General features: G+C 31.2%; 1 protein-coding gene across 9 annotated transcripts in view; it reads left to right on the top strand.

The window, feature by feature from the left end:
- LOC117609063 (uncharacterized) overlaps nt 1-22,285 on the top strand; it is a 164,483-nt gene that overhangs the window by 100,885 nt on the left and 41,313 nt on the right. For all 9 annotated transcript variants that reach the window (XM_076691935.1, XM_076691937.1, XM_076691934.1 and 6 more), the window contains 2 exons: nt 11,247-11,354; nt 19,234-19,372. In XM_076691935.1, the coding sequence (XP_076548050.1) occupies nt 11,247-11,354; nt 19,234-19,372 (247 nt within the window). The remainder of the gene's footprint in view (nt 1-11,246; nt 11,355-19,233; nt 19,373-22,285) is intronic.

Raw genomic sequence — 22,285 nt, 5'->3', positions numbered from 1 at the left:
GATGGATCTATAACAGTTACAGACGATATGAAAATGTATATGTTACGGGCAATGTGTGTAACGTGGGCATTCTGTAGAATGACCGAGCATTGTGCAGAATGCCCATTTGTTTTGGGCATTGTATTATATATAATAGCCTAACCTAACCTATCACATCTATGTATGGTTTTAATAATAATAATAATAAGTTTAATGGAATTTTAATCACATTTATCATCGAACCGTGAACAAATGGGCATTCTACACAATGCCCGGTCATTCTACAGAATCCCCACGTTAAACACATTGCCCGTAACATATACATGTATAATTACAATACACTTCGCGATCACATTTGGCTTCTCCAGGGAAAAATCAAACATCCCCCGGGAAAATAACAAAGTAACGAAGGGAGTCCCCCTGTGTACATATGTATAAGTCGGTGACTCCCCACCACTTGCATATACAAGTTTACGCATGAAAATTTGAATTAATATTTACTTTACTATCTCTACTTTTCACTTATATAATAAATGTTGTAATATTTAATAGTGAGAAATCTTATAATTCTGTTCTTAAATCACTTTTAATATTGACATTGTTAAAATTAAAATTTGGAGAATTTCTGTTTCCTCTATATCGCCATTTTGCTTAGGAAATTTTCATTTGATCGACAGTATAGAAAGGTATATTTAGACTAATTTCTTTTTTTAATTAAGGCGGGCCTAATCACTAATATAATTTCAATAATATTTGGTACCTCCTTCACTTTTTCACATTATTGTCTGATAAAATGAAATTCAAAATATCGGTCAATAACGAATTTCAATGGCATTGAACGTGTTAATCATTTCGTCAATAAAAATCAAATTTGTCAATATTTTGCAAGTTAAAATTTCAATATTTACAGTAGCTATGTAACACACTGATCGTATGTAAATTTTCGTTGAAAATACGTTGACACATGTTATATCTCGATAATCCATACTGGTTAAAAGGCTTCAAATTATTGAGTAAATTAAGTAAAAAATAACTTTGAGTGTGAACGATAAGAGTTGATAGTTTTTGTGTTGAATTTTTTCCTCACGAAAAAAATGTTGCTTCGTCGTTTATGACAGATTTTTATTAATTCGTTGTAACAGGAGTACGATACCAATTTCATTGATTCAGACGAAACTGGAGGATAATGAAATTTTAAAGATCAAACACTTTTCATTTTTAAGTTGTTTCATCGAAAATTGGTTTGAACTTGGCATCGGGGTCACAGTCATCTTTATAAATACTTTTCTACCAAAGATACTGCGTCGCCAGATAAGTTATCTCTTCATTTATATTAAAACTTGTTACATTATTCAATAATCGTTGATTAATACATTTTGAATATTTATTAAATGTTTCTCTCCTATTTCGTTCGTTTATTTCAAGTTAAACATCAAATACACAGATGTATTAATTGATTCTACTTAAGAATGAAGAGTTAAAAGCATCGTGACTGTTTGCTTCCAGCATTTTTTATGAATAAAAATCATGTGATATCTAATAACACCATTAAAAGGTGTCATATAAGTATTTTATTAGAAATATATGTATGTTTCATCACTGGAAGAATTATTTAAGTGCTCATGTTTCTTATTATTTTTCAGGCATAGAAAGTACATTGATTCTTTAAATATTTTATTAAACAATAATTATTACGCTTTTATTAAAATAATTAATTAACAAATTAGAACTGTAAGAAAGGACAACGAATTTTTAATTCTTATATTGCTAAATAAAACGGATAATTAGTATTCAAATTTTAATTTTATTCACTTTTTACACATTGTTAGTTTCTCATATAAACAATGTTATTGTATTTTCAATTAAAACAATTGTTTTAATGAAATCCTTGTTCTGCGACCATGTCTTGAAGTTTGGAAGTAAATTCTTTTTTGAAACCTGTTTATATTCTGAATAATAATTAAATTCACGTGTAGTGTAACAGAAATTTGAACATGTTATTATGTTTGATATTCCTACTTATTTAAATACAAATGATCAGGAAATACAACAGCCTTATGGGAAATTAAATGCAATATTATATTTAATACATGTATTATAATCAATACCTATAAACATGTTATTTAAATAATTGAGTATTCAAGTGGAACAGTTGTGCAACTGGCAAATAAATTAAATTTCTTCTATAATTCAACTTCTTATTTTTAATATAAACGCTTTTTGCTGAACGTTAATTTCAATTTATTTAAAATACTGAGCAAGTTAAATATAACAGATAAAAGAGCTTTTGTGTAATATTCTCTGTCTGTGGTATGCAAAAGAATTTTATTTCGGAAAGTTATTTTAAACGAAAACAACGAGCTGAAATGCAATTTCTCTTCTAAAAGTTTTTTAATTTTTCCGTTTTATATACAGACCGCTGAATCTCTATCAATTTTTATTTCTACGAATACTCTACAAATATAATAAATACGATTTCGAAAAATATAGGGATTCGTATGGATAGAAACGATTGAATCTCACAATTTTGCAAAATGTATAAAGTTTAATTGAAAATATTTTTCGCGATAAAGTGTACAAGAACTTTTATGAATAATTGCAGTGTTCAATTGAATTGTAGAAATAAATAACATACAAAAATAATATGTATACCATGTTAGACTCACAATCGCGGTTTCAGTATTAAATTTTTACCAAAAATTAAATTAAAGTATTCTATTAAAGCGACGATTAAAATACGCACATTATTATTCTCTTTATTTAGAGTTATATATGTAATATTATTGTTATTGACATAACTAAAAGTTTTTTCTGGGTGGGTCAGATACTTTAGCTTTGTTACAGTGCTAGGTGTTTAATATTTTGTATTTGATAAGATTTTGTGAGAGAATCTTAGAATTTAAAAATCTTAGGACATTAGAATATTAGAATTTTAGAATTTTCAAATATTAGAATATTAGAATATTAAAATTTAAAATCTTGAGAATTTTAGAATTTTGTAATTTCAAAATGTTAGATTCAGAATCTTAGAATTTTTGAATTTTAGAACCTTAAAATCTTAGAATGATGAAGTCTATTTAGTTGTGACAATGTTTTATTCGAGTAATGTTAGTGTTATTTTGAGAATAATTGACGGAATGAGAAAAAAGATGAAGTGCATGGGTGTTAGTACATATTATAATAAACACTTTCTTCATTAGCATTCACTGATCACTACTTTCTTCATAAAAGAACATATATTAAAGGAATATAATCTTAGACCATTCACCTTCTTTATATTTTTTGATTATATGACAAAGTTTGATTTTTATTTGTATTAAAGAATCTTAATCAAAAAATTATCATCTCATCTCAGTGAATGTGTTAATTTCACGAAATCGAAGTTAAATAAACATTTATTTCGTTATATTCTCTATATTTTTCAGATTAATATTCTGATAACTTTTAATTCCAAATGCAATGAAAACGTTTAATCTCGTCAGATTACAAATATTTATACCAATATCACTCTGTTATCGTATAAAACATTTTCCATATAATAATATCAAACAACAGTTTAATTTACACACGAACGTATCCTCGATAAATTCCCCTCTAGCAATCAGTTTATTTAAACAATTTCCCGCGGTACATTCTGAACAAAACATTTCCGATGAAAAACGAGGAAGGAGGGTTCGTTAACATCGCAATCGATTGCGTGGAACGCATAATCGGAAAGATCGAAGGTGAAACGGAATTGCCGTTTCATTCGCGATCGATCGCGCACCGTATGCAAATTTATGCTGCCGTACCAGAGAAATTTGAAAATTTATCGCGCTGTATCGCCGCGATTACGCAATATTGTTAGAGCAACGGCATCCAGCCTTCCGATAATATAATACCTTCAATTCTGCGTTATTTATGCTTTCATAAAGTTGAAGATTTACAGCGTCGCGAAAAACGAGCAAGCGAGTGAACGTAGCAGAGCCGAAATCAGATTCAACAAAGAAATAACATTTTTAAAATTTTTTTTATATCTTATTGTTAGACTAACGAATACGCCCAAGAGTTGATAGGTCTCTTTGTGACTCTGGGTCATTGAATTCCTCCTTTAGTATCTGTCGAAATTCCAATCGAAAGGTTTAATTGTTTTTAATTAAAGAGGTCTCTGGAACAAGACATGCGAGTTTGAATCGGTTTGTTAATTGTCTTATTTTGTACCTGTTGTAAAAAGAGTAACAGACATTGTTTAACCCTTCTGTGAACGACCAGGTATTTATTTCATGCTTGGAGAAGAGACTGACTCATCAAGACTCGGTCTTAAATATTTTCTTAGATTCAGTATTCAGATTTTCATACATATTCAATGTTTTCAGTATTCAGTACTTTCTTAGATTCAGATATTGTATTGTGACACTTAAGTAATATTGTAATAATTATTTAATAATTCATGTAAGCATCAGTGAGGTGCAGTCAGCTAGACTTTCATAAATGTTATTAATCTTTATTTTTAAATGTGAACTTTTCCTTCGTTAGTATTATTTAATTCCAATTCCAATCATAAACAAAAATTATGTAATATTTGTAGGCGTTTAGTGGAGGGAGAGAGGGTTTCGTCTCCCCGGTCGCCTTTGGTTCGGGCCAGGGACCGCTAGGTGGCGGCGTGATGACAGTGTTCTCGCTAGTGGTGGTCGCCCGGCATGCAGTTCGAATATATAGAAGTTCCGAATAGGTGTCTGGGGCAGGGATCGTCTGTTGTCAGCCCCACTGACGAGTCTGACAGACGATCCCGAGACGAAACGCCTTTTTCTCCCCTCACCTACATATTTTAATATATAAATGCAATATTTGTAATCAAGCTACTATAATACATTTAATTAAATAACAATATCATTATAACTATATCTACATTAGATATAATGTAATATACATTTTATAATAATATCGTTATTTATACGTATCAAAGAGCAGGGTGATCTAAATTATTAAACGACAGTATATACATTATTGTATATTTATTTATTAATTTTTAACCAATACGATAACACATTAACAAGTTAATTTAAGATTTAAAAAATCAGACCATTTCCTTTCAACTACTTCATCAATGATATCAAAATCATTTCATAAACGACACAACTTGGCCTATTAATCAACCAAACAAACTATTCGTTCATTTTAGATTGCATCTTCCACTCCAAACTTCCTGACGTAGGATTAATATCTTAATTACCTAAAGTCTCACCCTAGCAATTCTCATTTCATAAAATCGAAATAAAAATGAAGGAAAGTTAGATCAAATTGATCACCATAGAGGATAAACAGAAGCAAGTAATTAACCTTTACTCGTGTCGTTTATCAATTAAGCTACCCTAAATCTAACGTTCCCTTCTCTTCGAGCAGATATCTGTTCGCGAAATCGCAATTTTAACGAATATCCGCAATCAGAGTTCCTTTTTTATCCGTGCTTTCTAGACGAGAATCAACAGCAGCTCGAGGTATATTACAGATAACTAGTCGGCGATTTCTTGATAGCTCTTACCGATTCAAGGGAAACGAACTGATGAAACGTGGAAAGGTCGATGGGAGAGGATGCTATTTGCCGTTTTAACTAGCCATGTGAGATGGATCGCGTGGGAAGTAAAAGGAAAATAGGCGAAACACGCATGGTTTTAGGATCCACGTGCAACAGACTAATCTCATCGAGGAATGTGTATCTTTTTCCTGACTTTATTTTATTTTCTCTATAGATAGTAATGCTTACAAGTTTTTAAGCACTTATGTTTTCTCAATTGATAATGTTAACAAAAAATAAGAACGTAGAAAGATATCTCTTTTAACATTTGTTAAAAGTTCCATATTATATTTGTCAAATTAATATAAAATTATTATACTATTTCAGTACACTAAATCAAGCGAAATATACTTATAAATAATGAACACGTCATTTAGAAAATAAGTCGTTTCAGAATTGCAAGAAATGATTGCTTTTCATTGAAAACGATGTGTTCATAGTATCAAATAGATATCTGCAAAAAAGGGAAAAAGAAACACTCGGTGCATGATCATCGAAGCAAGATGTTTCATTCATAAACACCGTTACTCTACTGCAACGGTGAATGAACTCGTAAAGTACAATATTCATTACAGATTTTCTTCGTGTATTCTTTTCAATTTTTATCAAATTTTTATATAAGTTTATTTTGAATAGTTAAAAAAACGAAATGAGGAAAATTTGAACGGCGATATTTAATCTAACAAGTTTCCATTTTCATTAACAATTTATTTGGTCGCTGATTCCATGAGGCATCGACTCGTAAATTATTTTCTTTTTCAATCTATCGTGTCAACAATTTGCAGGATTACTGGTGGAATAGAATTTGAAGAGTAGCATCAAGAAAATGATAAATCACCACCGATTTGGGGGTCGATGAAACGTGATTTCTTGCTGTTTCTGGGGATTTAAGATTCTTCTTAAGATTGCTTCTTTAACCGATCGTTTTTCAATTAAGATGCGGATAGATAGGAGAGATTTCGAAGTTTAATTAAATTTTGACAGATATGAAATCACTTTCGCTTTTCAATACAAAACTGTTGTTATTTTAATACAAAACATGTACACTTTCACACAAAGGCCATGAGACACTTATTAAAATTTCATTAAGGTCTAACAAAATGATTAGAATCTTTAAAATATTTAAAGGAAAACAGTCGTTTTTTAATTAACTATATACATTTTACAAAAATCATTAACCCTTGAACAATGGAGCCTGGGTCAATCGTAACCCAAACTTACAAGACATATGCAAGAATATTAACCTAAGGTTAAATGTATAATTTTTAAACGAAAGAGTTTCATATATCGGAAAAATAATTTCTAAAGGAACAGTGTATAATTCAGGAAATGAAAATAATATGAAATCCGAAATTAAATTAAAATTGTGGCTCTCTCTATGGCCCATCATCCGAGGGTTAATAATAAGTAATTAAAGTTTGTTTTTGTATACGTACTAATTTTATGTCCTCAATATTACTTTTATTATACTAATTTTATAGTACGTTCATTATATGAGCTATCATTAACCATACTTCGGGCGTTTGCTGATTCACATCAACCCTATGAAGACGATAAACCCATACATGGTGACATAAAAATTCATGTATTAGGTGTACAAATTAATTCTGTGCCATTGCTTTTTTTCCAATTGAAGATTTGTTTTTAAAAATTCATAGCAACTTCAATTATTCAAGTAATTTTCAAAAATACAGAAGCGCGGGAAAATATTTAAATTTGAAATGCGAAGTAAGAAGGTTTAGTACTTATTAAAGGCACCAAATCAATTTGTACATTTAATATGTACCTATACTTTCGGCAAATACCTTCTTAATAATTTTAGCATAATTAAAAATTACAGATATCAGGAATTTATAATATAGATATGTTTTCAAGAAATATTATTCAATTTATATAGCATCTATAACAAGTTTACAAATATTTCCTCCTCAAAGGGTTAATTTGATTCAAAACAATGGTAAAGAAAATGACGAAACAAAGGAAAAACAATTGGTTAAAAATATTTTCCCAAGTTGTAGCTGTTGTTGAATTGCGCGATACACCTCGTTGTAGTCTTGACCCCATGACTTTTATCGATATCGTGCATCACAAGACGTAGAGGAAAATTTTGCGTAGGTAGATTCGCAAACGCAACTAACCGTGTAATGTGTACCTATCTGTGTTCTATCAGCCATAAGTTTGCTCGTTTCACAGCTGTCTTCTCATGGTTATTGCCTACTTACCATTCGCTGACTAATATCTCCTATTTTATATCATCGAATCAAAAACAAGTTATCGTCGAGGCTTGTTAGAGTCAAGTTTTATAATTACTCAACCTCATTAATCGATTATGAGACGGATGGTAACGATAAGAGGATAATGATAGTACATAATGCATTATCGAGGTATTTTTCTGTATTATTTATTTATTTATTTTTTTTTTTTTTGAGTACATTATACACCCCCTACGTGTTGACTGCTAAGAGCTTGTGTATCGGCGGTCATGTATGTATATACAGCAACATTTGAATTCCGCAATAATGCGGTACCGGCCCGCGGGCCACTCGTGGCTCTTTCCCCCACCACGGAGCTCGCGCTCGGCTCCCCCCACTCTTCCAGTTGATTTTCCGATTCTTCCAATATTTGACGCTTATTCCTAGTCCTAGGAGATACAGCATCTACTCATGCTGCGAAAAACCGCTCCTCCACTACTGACACTACTGGATGGTGGGGAAAGTCTGAAGCGGTAAGAATGAGAGCAGTGGCTCTTTCGCTTCTAGTAGTTAGACAGGCCTGTGTTAATAGAATGTATTTTCATTTGTTTTAGAATCATTTAAAATTAATGTCCCTGATCAATCGGTACATTAAATCATCATTATGACATCGATATCTTGCAACTCCCCGATGCGTTACCCATTTAATCTCAAAACAAGTGTAGAGAGTTATGTTGACATAGGCACTGGTTGTTTTAACCCTAACCGATTCTTCTAGCGGTTTCAGACCTGAAAAAGGAGCCCACGAATATTCTGCCATCGCAAGGATAAATAGACGGATATTGTTCCAAAAGGCTCTGGTCGTGGTTCAGTATAAAATAGGAGGGATTAAAATCTCAGCTCCGTGTCAACGACTGTACAGATTAGAATCTTGATACCATATTGTGTGTTCTTAATTTATTACTCACATACCAACAATAAGAGCGGCTCTTGCAATTATATCTATAAATTTATCTCTAAAATATTATATGTAATTCTGGTATCTTCGTCTTTGTAAATTTGTGATTGTTTAAATCATGTAAGGAAAATTGAAGATCTCTCGTTCAATATCTCTTTTTATCATACAAAACATCGTGTCGTTGGTGACATGATTTCAAAATGATTTCTTATTACATTTCTATATTTAATGCCTAATTAAATCAGTCGCGTGATTCAGGCAAATCGGATAATATCCCAATAATGAAAATCGACCCGGTAGTTTAGGCCCCGCCTTATTACTATATACTAACTAAGCTCAACCTTCCTTCCTCCGGTAGGTAGAATAAAAAACAAAAGATATTAAGAACTAATAGAAAAACAAAGCTTATTGATATTTATAAGAGAAATATGTAATGGAGATAGTGTTATCAATTGATAAAGTGTTAAGACTTAGTAAGTGCTTATATTGATGATTGCAATCACTGTTTCTAAATTAAAAGTATTTTTAAATTTATCACAATTTTTATATAACAGAATTCCTATCGGCCGTGAGAAGTGTAATTGTGAAGAGATTAATGATAAAATCTGTACTTATAAGATTTGGGTTCTTCGTGTAGTTTTGGGAATTGTTCTCATTAATCGTTGTTGTATAATAGTTTTTTCAATATCAACTTTTTTAACATGGATATTGGCTAATAATATTGTAGACAAAATATTTGGAACAAAATCGTTATTTTTATGAAATTCAATTCTTTCGTGTCATAAAATACATATTTATATATGTTTTCAAATTCTGTAGGTACACTCGTGATCAGATCAGGCTTCCAAAGAAAATGCCTCGTTTTCGCCTTTCTTCGGAGGCATTTCTGGAAAAAAATGACGATGCAGAGGAAAAACTTGAATTAATGTTTACTTTCTTATTCGTACTTTTCAGTTACATACTGAAAATGATATTATTTTTTTGCTAAATTTTAATATCAATATTTTGAAAATTCCTATTTTGCTTATATCGCTATTTTTTCTAAAGAGGCCTGATTTTATCGTGAGTATACTGATCCTATAGCTTGTATAATTTGAAAACTTTGCAAGTGTGTAAAATAAAATATGGTATGAATATTCTAATTTCTTAAAATGAAAGTTTTGTTTGGAAGTACACGTTGTACCTTTTCAAAAAAGAGTAGCGCAGTATCTACCTAATTATAAAAGGTTTGAATATACTCTCAAGTACTACTTCTTTTTTTTCAAATATTTTCAATTATTCAGTGGAACTGAAACTTACTTGCAATTTAGTTTTGCCCCATCGCTAATGATATCTCTTGTCAGTAATTGACTGTAATCAAACTTTTCTGGCACGTGACTTCTCAACGGCAAATTCCTATAATTATTTAACGTATTACCCCACCTACGAAAGGTACCAATAATAATCCCTTAATAGACAGGCGTTAAATTAACGTCGCGCAACAATTGGACAAAGAACATTTCTTCGACGGAAAAATTATTTATCGAGTTTCAAACGATCAAGTGTGCAATTGTTATAGAACGGATAGCGCATCGAAAGGGTTAATTATCGGGCGTGAATTATTTATCAGGTTGGTAGTGTATCGAAATAAACGCAAACGGCGATGAGTTCACGTTTTATGAACGCGTTCCATCTATTCCTTTCGGTCTTGCCGCGTGTATCCTTGACCATAATTGTCCTGCGTCCCTTCAAAACGCGTCGCGAATTCTCTCATGCATATTACAATGCAACACGCGATAGGAGAGACGTCCACTCACGTGTCGATAAACGAACGCATAAAATATACGCATGTCGTTGGAACTGCCTACATCCTTGGCGTAAAATGCGCAATAAAAGAGATTCAAATGTGTGGACGTAGGGCAATTACGGTTACACGAATAATATGCCGAGACAGATATCGTGAAAATTGCCAGTTATTCAACAATTATTCAAAAAGGTAGAAAAAAGATCCATCTTTCTCGTATGCCTGATTGTGAATGCCTCCAAAGAACCGGTATTTCTTGGGACGTTATGAAATTTTTTTTTTTTATTTTAAATTCACGATAACTCCAATTAAAGTACACAAAAGCTCGGGAAAATATTTAAATTTAAAATAATAATTAAGAAGGCGTAGTACTGAAGGGACCTAATTAATTTGCACACTTAATAGATATTTTGCTTGGAGGAGGAGATGAATTTTGGTGTCATTCTTTTTGAATAATTTTTAATCTTTGGCTGATGAATTCGGGTTTAATATACTTCATTTATTTTCAATTTAACATTCGGAGTGGAAGATACACTGGAATTTCAATTATTAATTATTAAATTTTCCAATTAGGGCTTTGGGCTTATTATCCTACGTTATTAGTAATAACGTTATTAAAAATTTTGTTCTCTTTTCTTTTCTTAACTATTTCATTTCATTACATTTAACGCTAAATTAAGAATTTATAAGGAAAATAAGTACACTACTGGTTGTTTTGTACTCTCTTAAAATTCGAAATTGATAAAGTGTATTAAAATTGTATTTTATTTCCTGTTACAGGCCTAGCCCGTGTGAACTACAGGACCCGTTGTGGGTCAAAATGAGTGCGATTACTGGCAGCATCACCAAGAAAAGAAAGAAATCCGATGCCAAGCCTCAGTCGCAGATGTAAGTAGAAATTCAATTTTCTTTTTTAACCAATTATCAAGAATTATATAATGTACGTAGAACAGCATCGTTAAATTTTTGACAAGTCTCTACGAATTACTTGAAATTATTAGCGTAATTGTAATTGAAGGAAATCGGTCAAGATAATTATTATTATTATTATCGTGTAGGACGTTAGTTACTGTTATAAATGCAATGAGTTGCTCAAAAATTATTACCGTCATAAACGGGACCAGTATTCCCTTAAATATGTAAATTGCGTAAATGCAGCGTGAAAAATTGAACGTTTTATTAAATCAATGTGAATATTGGTCGCTGTTTGACGTAAATCAAAATGAAATAATGTCCGAGGATTATGTTAAGTACGCTGTTTATGATAGTAAAACTTGAGAGGATTGAATAAAAAGAAAGAATCATGATTTCTAAACAGTGCAATCAATTTAAATCTCGAGAAATTCAGATTGAGTTCTTAAAAATCATTAATAAGCGATTTCTCACCAATCATAGAAGATTACCATTACGTACTTTTCTTACTGATCCTCAATTTATTAGAGTGCATATTCGCTTTTTTAAATCATCCTGCGTTTAATACTTATTCATTTGACTTTCAATCATGTCTCGTTACTACACGCCTTTCGTGCAACTTTTTTTTTTTTAAATTTGCATACAGTGTAACGAATGAACATTATACGGATTACAGTTTGCTAATATATTTTAGACATGGGGAAAATAATAATGAATTATACACTCGCGATCAAATCAGGTTTTCTTAGGAAAAAAACCCTCCTTCATAGAGTTTCCGAAGGGAACTGACGATGTAGAGGAGCTGGCCCCCTATTGATACAAGATTTGTGGTCCTATCACTTGCGTCTAAACGTTTACGCGAGAAAATTTCAATTGATATTTAATTAATTTCTCAGTTGTATACTAAATTTTATGATAGGTAATGATTACAATATCATATTATTTGTAATCATTTTTGAAGATTATTAAAATTTTGAGAATTATTGCTTCTTTTATATCTTTATATTTTTCCTAGGGAAGCTTGATTTGATCGTGATTGTACAGCCGTGAATAAATCAGTAATTAAATTAGTAAATTTCAATATTATGTTTAAAAAATTATGAAATTTATTTCTTTTTAATTCTCAAATGACGACGGATTACCGAAACAAAGAACAAAATAATTTAAATTTAATTTCAAATATTTTTCTAAAAAGGCTAAAATAAATTAAATTTTAAAAATTGTCTATTCAACTCAAAATGCTCTGTTTAACTCGTTGAAGTATGATAGAGTTATATATGTCTCATTTTTTTAATACCTAAATATGCATAGTGGAGTATCTTTTTTATACCTTCTCGAAGAATTGAAATTACTTTATCTACTTCATCAAATTTCATGAGAATAAAATTTCTGTGCAACTTGGGCCTCCTCATTTTTTTCTCAATTCTATGCTTCGAACAGTTAAATCATAGACAACTAGTTGTAAGACATGAATGGAAAATTGGTCACATTTACTTGATTGATCGTAAATGTCCGTGTACACTTCCGCATTTTATTTCAGCCCTTTACATATTCATCAGTCTGCATTATACGTATAAAAGCGGCCGTAATTATCGGGCTAAATGCGATAAGTAAAGTGAACGTTTAACATGCAGCATGGGTCCATTTTAATTTGATACCTATCTAGTTCGTCGGGAAGTTAAATCATGCGTATCCGCTGCGCGTGTCAGTGTCGAACGGCGGTAGTTTTCGAATTGATAGCAAGTGTAGTTTATTTAATAATAAAGAAGAAAATTCGTTCTAAACTTATAATATAAAAGCATAAATTATTTATTACAAATTTTTGAATTTTAAATGAACTGACATTTTTTATTTTTTGAAAAACTTAAGAGTTATTACTCTTTTAAAATATTTATTTTATAGGATCATAGTTTAATGAAGTATAAAGTGAAATATAAGGAATTGATTTTCTTGATTTGAAATATGAGAATACTTATTTAAAGTAACTCAGTTTCACTTTCTTTTCGTTTATTTATTTTTCAATATATCTGTTTATAAAGTTATAAATATCTTCAATTTTCCTCAATATACTCAATACATCAGCTTCTCGATAGCAAAATGAACAATCCTTTCACTTTTTTCATTGGTATTATTCCGTTGCGAGTATATTATTATCTTTAATCGAGGGTGCAAGTTTTCTAACGCGAAACGGGCGAAAGATCAGTAACCACATTTCATCTTTGGTTAAAAACTCTCGACTCTTACTTTTCCCCGACACGTTGATTCGTTCGAGTTATTACCAGAGCACCGATCGCAAAAACCGTCAATCATCGACATAGCGGCCAGCTTTTTCCACCGTTTCTTCGTCTACCATGGATTCATTTATCGGACGTTCATTTTTTATTTTTCTTCTGACAAAAAATCACTCGGTTTATCAAAAGTTCATACGTGTACGAAATACGCGAGGGGAGAAAGAGAGAGTCCCTAGCGAGAAATGGTCCAGTGTGTCGATGCGTTTTCAACATTAAACGGCCGGTCTGGTAAAAAGAGATTGAGTGCATCGCGTCCGGACACACCGTGACGAGAAACATTTCGTGAAAGAAATGAAAAGAAAGAAGAAAAAAAAAATAAGAAGCGTGAATCGTAGACAATCGTGCGAACGAATTGCACTCGAGTCCGTAACGAAATATCGAGAAACTGCGTTGGCGAAGCAACAGACCCAACGATGAAGCAACTTCATCGCGATGGAAGTACTTACTCAGCTGGCCTTACCGAAGTGAGAGTCACTGTTCAACGATGTGACGTCACGCAAGGTCAGCTGAACGTTTCAACGGGACTAACGTTGATTCAGCATCTAACAATTTTCTTTCTATGAAATTTACTAAACGAACGAGCCGCCTCGAGTCCTCGTTTCGCGTCGCCTCGCCTCGCCTCGCCTCTCGTTCCTTTGGTTAAACGATCCTCTCTCGTCGGTTCCAGAGGAATTTTCTTAACCTTTCTGCATCGTTCAAAGTTTTATTAGATTCGATATCATTCGGTTCATTAATATTATAAAAAAACAAAAATTAATATTCTATTTCATAAATGAATTCTTTAACTACCTTTAACCCTTTGATAACTGTCCTTGATATTACGCTGATTGACTTTGGACGCCGTAGGTTTTAACTCTATGGCAGCCGGGTTAATGGGAAGTCTAAGGGGGCTGCAGCCTCCCGGGGCCCCACTGGGGGGCGGGGGTGCAAGCCTTCAATTTAATATGCTAAAAAATATTTAATCAAATTTGTTTTACTGCTGCCCTTTTTATTTACCATTAAGTGTTATTTAAGTTTATTTAGAATAAATTTTAATTTGTTAACCAAGTTTATTAACCAATGGGCCCTCGAAGGTTTAATAAGCCTGCGACCCTAGGAATCTTAACACTAGAACTATCAACGTTTGACGCGCGTTTATTTTTAAGTTGAAAATAATGTAGATTGCTAAATACATTCATTCAAAAATACCCGGATAAGATTTATAATTTAAAATAAAAAACTGTAAACCAGTCATTTTGACCCCTTTGGTAGTTCTCCTACCAGCCCTCCCCTATGACTGGGTCGATCATGTTATAAATTTATGAAAGGTATATAACAGTATTTTGATATAAATTTTGTTTATCACAGTTCACCTGTGATCCATGTAATTAACACTTCGACTAATTGGCATATAAATTCTCTGTTTTACATTTACTTATCATGTGCGAATTATAAAATGAAAAGTGGTAATTTTGTGATTTAGGTACAGAATTGAAAAGTCATGTAACCTTTTTTCATTTTGAAAAAATAGATTTTGCAGTAGTAATAGTACAATATTAGCTAGAGAGGTTTCTTAACGACATAGAAAATCTGCAAGCTTCTAAACTGTGTAATGGCTAAAGATAATACGACAAATAGGGCAAGCTTAATGGGAAGAATAAATCATCATTGGAATGACAATATCCACTTGTGGGAAATGGCAATTAAGCGCGCAGGAAGCCTCCCGTATAGATCATAGTAATCAGTCCCAAAGGCAATTCAGCCGAATGCTAAAATATAACGTAAATTGCATGGAAAATAAATAATTCGAAACTGTAGTATTTTTTCTTCTTCTCTTACATAAAGAAAATTCGTTTCTAAAGACAGCTAATAAAACTTCGGTTTATTCGAAGATGAAAAGTGATTGTAAGAAATTGTTAGGGATTAAATTGTGAGTTCTTACGGTGTTCAGCAGCGTGAAAAAATTCAAGGTTTCCGGTAAGAACTTGAAAACAGGTCGAAAAGTTATATACCTTGTAATGTATTATTACAGGAAAGTAACAATTTAACTTAAATATTTTATAGTCTCTTATTCATTTTTCTTTTTGTTTCGTAAGAGAATGTGTCCGATGACTAATACTCTTTGTACTTGCTTGATTAAATATTATATGTATATGTACATATATCAGAATATAATTAAATGAAAAATGTAAGTTTCAATAAAATTCAATGTAAATAATGTAATTGATCAAAATTTACATGTATAATGGATTGGAAAGGTTTCAGTACATCAAGTTTTATTGTACTAATTTTAATTGAGGATTAAAATATTATTATAACGTTATTCTGTGATAATTTAATAAGTAGTATAACAATACAATACGTAACAAATGAAATGCAGTGTGATATTTCATTTGATTTCTGCTAATAACCCTTCGTTGATATCGTTAGATCTCTGATCACTTGCAGCTGTTCAATTCTGAAATATTTGTTGATTCTGTGTAATGGCTAAATTGACTGTTGATTCTGTGGTTGCTAAAATTTCTAGTTTCATAATTATTCACATTATTTTATATAGTTACGGATATAATAGATTTTTTTTTAAATTCAGTTTCATTCCATTTGCTTTTTATTTCACCAAAATGCCACCATATATTTCACATTGTTTCATTGTTCTCTCTTTTATTCGTTTAATTTTCTATTTTAATTCGTATTTTATCAGATATCACTCATTTTGATATACAGTGGGTGATCAAATTATTAAAGCCACGGTATGAAAAATGGGTTTTTCGTGTTTCTGTAGAAATAGAGCCACAATTTTAAGGTTTTTACATTGTGTAACTTTTAATCAATAATCCTTCACTATTAATATACAAAATAATACTTATAAAAGTAAACAAATACATTTAAAAGATTATATTTACACATCTATCTTAGTATTTATACTTTTGATTTGTACTCCATACTTTCGATGGAGTTTAAGCAATTCATTTTGATTGCTTTATTTCTGGCCCATACTTCTATCAAACGTTCAATCAATTGACATTTATTACTAATAATAAATATTTCCAAAAATTTTCGATAGGGTTGAGGTCCGGAGAATTTCCGGCCCAGTCAAGAACTTTCACTTTTTTCAACTGTGTATCATAATTTTACAAGCACCAATACGTCATAAAAAATAATAAAAACTCTGTTTAACTCGGTTTTCATTTAAGAATTAATCATTTTTATGTAAAATCGTCAATTTATGTGAGTGGCTCTAATAATTTGATCACCCACTGTATTGTAATAGTCGCATAAGAAAAGAACTTTTTTACATATATCTGTAAAATGTCTCTAGATACCTGATTTTGATAGAAATTAGCTAGCATGAGGTACATTCAAATATTTTCACCCAGGAAATTCCATTTCACGAAAGAAATTCAGCTACGATTGATTTGTGACCCGGCAATAAACGTTCCGACCCCATGATTCATCATCCCCTCGTCAAAGATCGTTCCTCCAGCATTTCTGGAACAAAAGTTCGGGATAACAGCGACCTATTAGTGGGTGTGAAAAGATTAACGAGCGAACTGCAAGAATCCGAAAGATTGATGCAACCATTTTAGTAGGATTTCACTGCGATTGAAGTCTGCATGTTGGAATTGTAACAGATTTCGCGAAACAATATAATGAATGATGATTTATGCACGTTAGTCTGAGAATTAAAGTGAGATAAACGATATGAAATCTCATAGAAATTTACTTACAATTAAAATAATTAAAATCATTTTTCTAAATTAAGGGGGAGGGGGTCTAAGCTCCGGGCTCAACTTTCCAGAGGGTTTCGTTGTAACCCTTCCATTTACTATGTTAAAGAATATTAAAAGTAAATTTTGTCTACTGTCGCTTCTTTCTTTTAATTTTATTTTAAATAAATTTCAATTTTTAAACTGAATTTATCAACCAAGGGGGCTCTCGAAAGTTTCATAGCCCCGGACCCTAAAAATCTTGATCCGGTCCTGGCTAAAATCTATTAATGGGTGAAATGTATGGCGAGTTTATCTATGAAACTACATCGGTCTAACTTGATTCATGCTATTTTCATCATATAACGACATTAGAACCACATCTGCGCAGCAGTAATTTCTTGTCACGCAGTGCAAGTGCTAATTATTCAGAAATTATCATTTTGCAATTAGGCCATCGTTGCGCTGAATGCTTCATATGACATTCAAAAATATTGCACATTAAACGCTGCAGGATGTTTAATCGCTTTTTATCAGACACCTGAACCGAGGTGGTGTTATCAATGGCTGTCTAGATCTTCCTTATCACATTTCAGATGATTCTCCGATGTACATATATTAAGTTTCTGGTAACAGTTGCACAATTATAGCATACGATAACGATTAACGAAGTTCTTTGTTTGAAGTATTGATCCGCGAAGTGCTAATTAATCAGGAGTAATGAAATACCTTTAATCAGAATTGAATAATTGTATTATTCCAATGGAATTTAATTATTCTCGTGATTTATTCAAGAAAAACAAAAAATCAGAGAAATATTGATGATAAAGTGTTTAGCTTTCATTGCGGGAGATTTTAATGTATAATAAGAAATAATGGTAGACGATTAATTTATAATCTTAATTTAAAGAAAATTCAGTCGTTATGGAATTTGGTATGGAATTTAATATGAATTTAATATTATTTGGAGATTTAGATTTTTTTAATACTTTAATAGCCTACTAGCCAAATCGTCACAAATATTCGTGAGTTGAGTACTTAATTTACTGTCAATATTAATATCTAATAAATCTATGGTGTTAACTTGTAAAAATTTTACTTTTTGTAAATTCTATATGAATTCTCTTAAAATTGGAAATTTTTTTAAACACTTTAACTACCGCTCGTCATTGACGTAACTAGATGAGGATTAGGGTAGTCCTAATCCCCCTAAAAATCTGGACTGGTCTCTACTAAAAAGTGCAGACCTTCGCTTTTAAAATTCTAAAATTTTTTAATTTTTAAGTTCAAAAATTCCATAATTTCAAAACTTCAGAATCCCAGAATTCTAAAATCTCCGATTACAAAGATTTGAGAATTTCAAAATTCCGAAATCACAGATCCTAATAATTTGACAATTCTAGAATCCCATATTTCCTAAATTCCAAAATTTCTAAGAGACCTGACAATGCCACTCATACGTATTTGAAGCTTTGGAGTTATTGAACATTTCATTAGGTAATATTTTTATTTTGAAAAAATTTGATCTAATGTATCATTATATGTATTATCTATAATCTCAAGTATCTAACACAAGTATTTCGAGTCAAATAAATTATAGAATTTTTAATTATACAGGTAATGAAATCGTCTGAAAATTCTCCATACGAATAACGTTGATTTTATTTTCATTAACTGTATTACTTGCTAAAATGAAAAAGTAAATGATTTTGTAATATGAATTATCAAAACTCTCAAATATTTATAAGAAACGTAACATTAAAATAGCCATAGATCTCGATAAAGGCGTGAGGTTGTGAAGGTGTTAAGGAATGATTTATTGATAAGAATTACGATCACGAGCAAACTCCAATGATTTGTCATTTTGATTGTTTACAGTAACAAGTGCCTTAACGAAAAAAGACGACGGAACCAGGAGAACCTGTTTATCGATGAGCTTGCCGAGCTGATTTCCGTCACGGACATGAGCTCTGGCAAGACTGACAAGCGCCAGATCCTTCAGAGAACCGTCGACCAGGTAAGAAGACAGATTTCTACCTTTCGAATGGCTGATCGATAAACTTAGCAAGTCCTTCAAGATTACGTCGAACGAACGTCGCTTTTTTACTACGTCTTGTCATCTTACAATGGAATTCTAGAAATTCCTTTCCTTTAAGAAAACAAGGAAACCTCCTTCAAAATACATCAATTACAATGTACTTATAGTCATTTTCTTCTTATCTTTTTCAATTTTATTATTCTTAATGATTCTTTACCTTATCTCGTTAACAGGGTCATTAAATAGCTAACTCGTTCATACTCAAAGTTGACATTTAACATAACATTTTATTGTGTTACTTGTAATAGTTACAGTGAGAGGCAAAAATAAGTGGACACTGTTCAAAATAAAATACCTCAGTTAAAATTGGACTAAATAACTTGAGATTTTTTGAGAAGCTATAAAAATTAATTCACTAAAATATGTATTTTCATCGTTTTAAAAAATTACAAATTGTTGAAATCGTGATAAAATATAGTGAATGGTAATGAACGTGACTAGTTATGTTCTTAGATGAAAAGTCGCGATTTTCGGAAATTTTAATTATTTATAACTTTTAAATGCGTTGACCGATCTCGATGAAATTTTCAGCGTACACGTAACTTATCTGAATCTACGAAAGACATATTTTAAATTTTCATTATAGACTCACATAAAAAGGTTGAAAAATTACCATTCACTATTTTTTTTCACGATTTCAAGAAATTGTAATTTTTTAAAACGATAAAAATACATATTTTAGTGAATTAATTTTTATAACTTCTCAAAAAACCTCAAGTTATTTAGTCCAATTTTAACCGAGGTATTCTATTTTGAACAGAGTCCACTTATTTTTACCTCTCACTGTACTTCAAGTTTTATATTACTATCTGTTCACCTTAATACAGTATTTATGATAATTATAGTATCATAAATAAATATTCAAATATCTTGACTATCATCTTGAAAATAATTTTCAATGATAGAACAACCAAATCTGTTAAAATGACATTTTCAAATGCAACGCCTGATTAAAGGAGGGTCTAAGAAGGGCTTCAGCCTCTGAATATTTCATTCAAAAATATTGAATGAAATTTCTTTTTACTATTAAATATTATATAATTTCATTTTGAATAAATTTGAATTTTTAAACAAATTTTATCAACCCAAGATGCCTTTGAAAGTTTGGTAACCCCGGGGCCCCAGAAATCTTAATCCGCTCCTGTTTAAATGTTTTGTCTCGAAATAATTAATTTACTAAAGTATAAAGTTTTTTATTTCATACTATCCAATCTTCTTTATCTTGTTATATTACTTTTTTAAACATAGTACTCTACTACTTCTTTACGTAGAATATAAGCATATGCAATTTCATTTGAAAAGTGCATAGATGCACTTATGTAAAAAGTTGTACAGTCATATTAAAGGAGCGCAGTAAAATAAATAATTCATTGACTTTAATTTTTCTTCTATGACAAATAAGTCATTTTAGTAAATTAAAAAAATGACAGACTTATGTAACAACCTAGTATCGTGCTTGCCAGGTGATAGACTGTTAATTCCTAATACTAATTAAATGAGAAGCTAATTTATGCTTTATGAGTCATTCGAAAGTCACGAAAATTAAACTGCATCCTTTCAGAACCGATCGATTGTCTTTTTTTTTTAATGACCGTTAGCAAGTTATTTCCAATGAGAAATTATCGTAGAACGTATTCCACTAGTCCCGCGACTCGCCACGTTATTCTTGAACTCGTCGATCGATAAGGTATTTACTCGCGCGTATCGTTTAAGTGAAATAAAAATTTCAACGCATGCGTCGTATTTTACATTGATTTCTTGGCATACCGGCCGGCTAATCATATTCTTCTTTGCCTCCATTTTTTATCATCATTAAAAGCAAAATCGTTCCGCAACTCCATCATGAGCTGAATATAATTATTTCATTAACCCATTTGCATCATACGAAAGAATGGAAAATATGCTCTTATCACCAAAGTTTTTTCTTTTTACACTATGCACTAATTATTACACGTACATATACGTTAATGATACAAATAGATTAAACTCCAATTCAGAATATGTACAAGTACTTAATTAAGAATTCGAGTTTCTTTAAATTGTTTTTTAATTGATATTCTGCTAATTATTTAAATCCGTAAATGTAGAGTTCATACGATGGAAAATGAATTCGAAAATCAGAGTCCCAAATAGATGTCAAATTTTTAGTTTTTGATTTTTGAGTCTGTCGAATGCGAAAAATAAAATTGATCAGGACAGATCGAAGGATTGCGCTCTGAAGCAGTTTAAAGTGGGTTGATCCGCTCGAAAACCGTAACACGATATCTTGGCGATTAAATAAAATAATCAGTCTTTCGTTCTCTACATTTTATGCGCTACATCATTTTATCGTGATAAGTATTTTATCGAAACGGGACTTTGTACCCCATCATTGAATTCAACTTTCTTTTCTCTTTTTCGAAGTCGAAACTCGTAATGTTTAACCCTTTCAGTAATTATGACCGAAATCAGTAGGAGATGACGGATATATTCGCATTATGAAAAATTATGGGCCACGATCAGCAGAGAATTGGCCGTCAGAAGTTCGGGAAAACTTTCGGTGGGTCAGTAGGAATTTAGAGACTAATTAATTAAAATTAGGGCTCGCCATTTCACTAAATTCCCAGTAAAAATTTAAATTCCAATCTACCCCAATTACGGTACTTCAGTTTCCCAAAATATAATGAAATGGTACTATAGGGACAGAAGACCATTTCACATTTATTGTATAAATATTTATTTAGGTATCTACTCTAATATTAAAAATTGTATCATTTTTTTTCTAAATTAGTCTCGTGTAAAAATTAAGTATAGGTAATGTCTGATAAATTTGGAGTATTATGAGTTGTGAGT

This window comes from Osmia lignaria, chromosome 14 (genome assembly GCF_051020975.1).
Source record: "Osmia lignaria lignaria isolate PbOS001 chromosome 14, iyOsmLign1, whole genome shotgun sequence".
NCBI lineage: Eukaryota > Metazoa > Arthropoda > Insecta > Hymenoptera > Megachilidae > Osmia > Osmia lignaria.
Note: the sequence above shows the minus strand (reverse complement) of the source record. Positions and strands in the feature narration are given on the sequence as shown.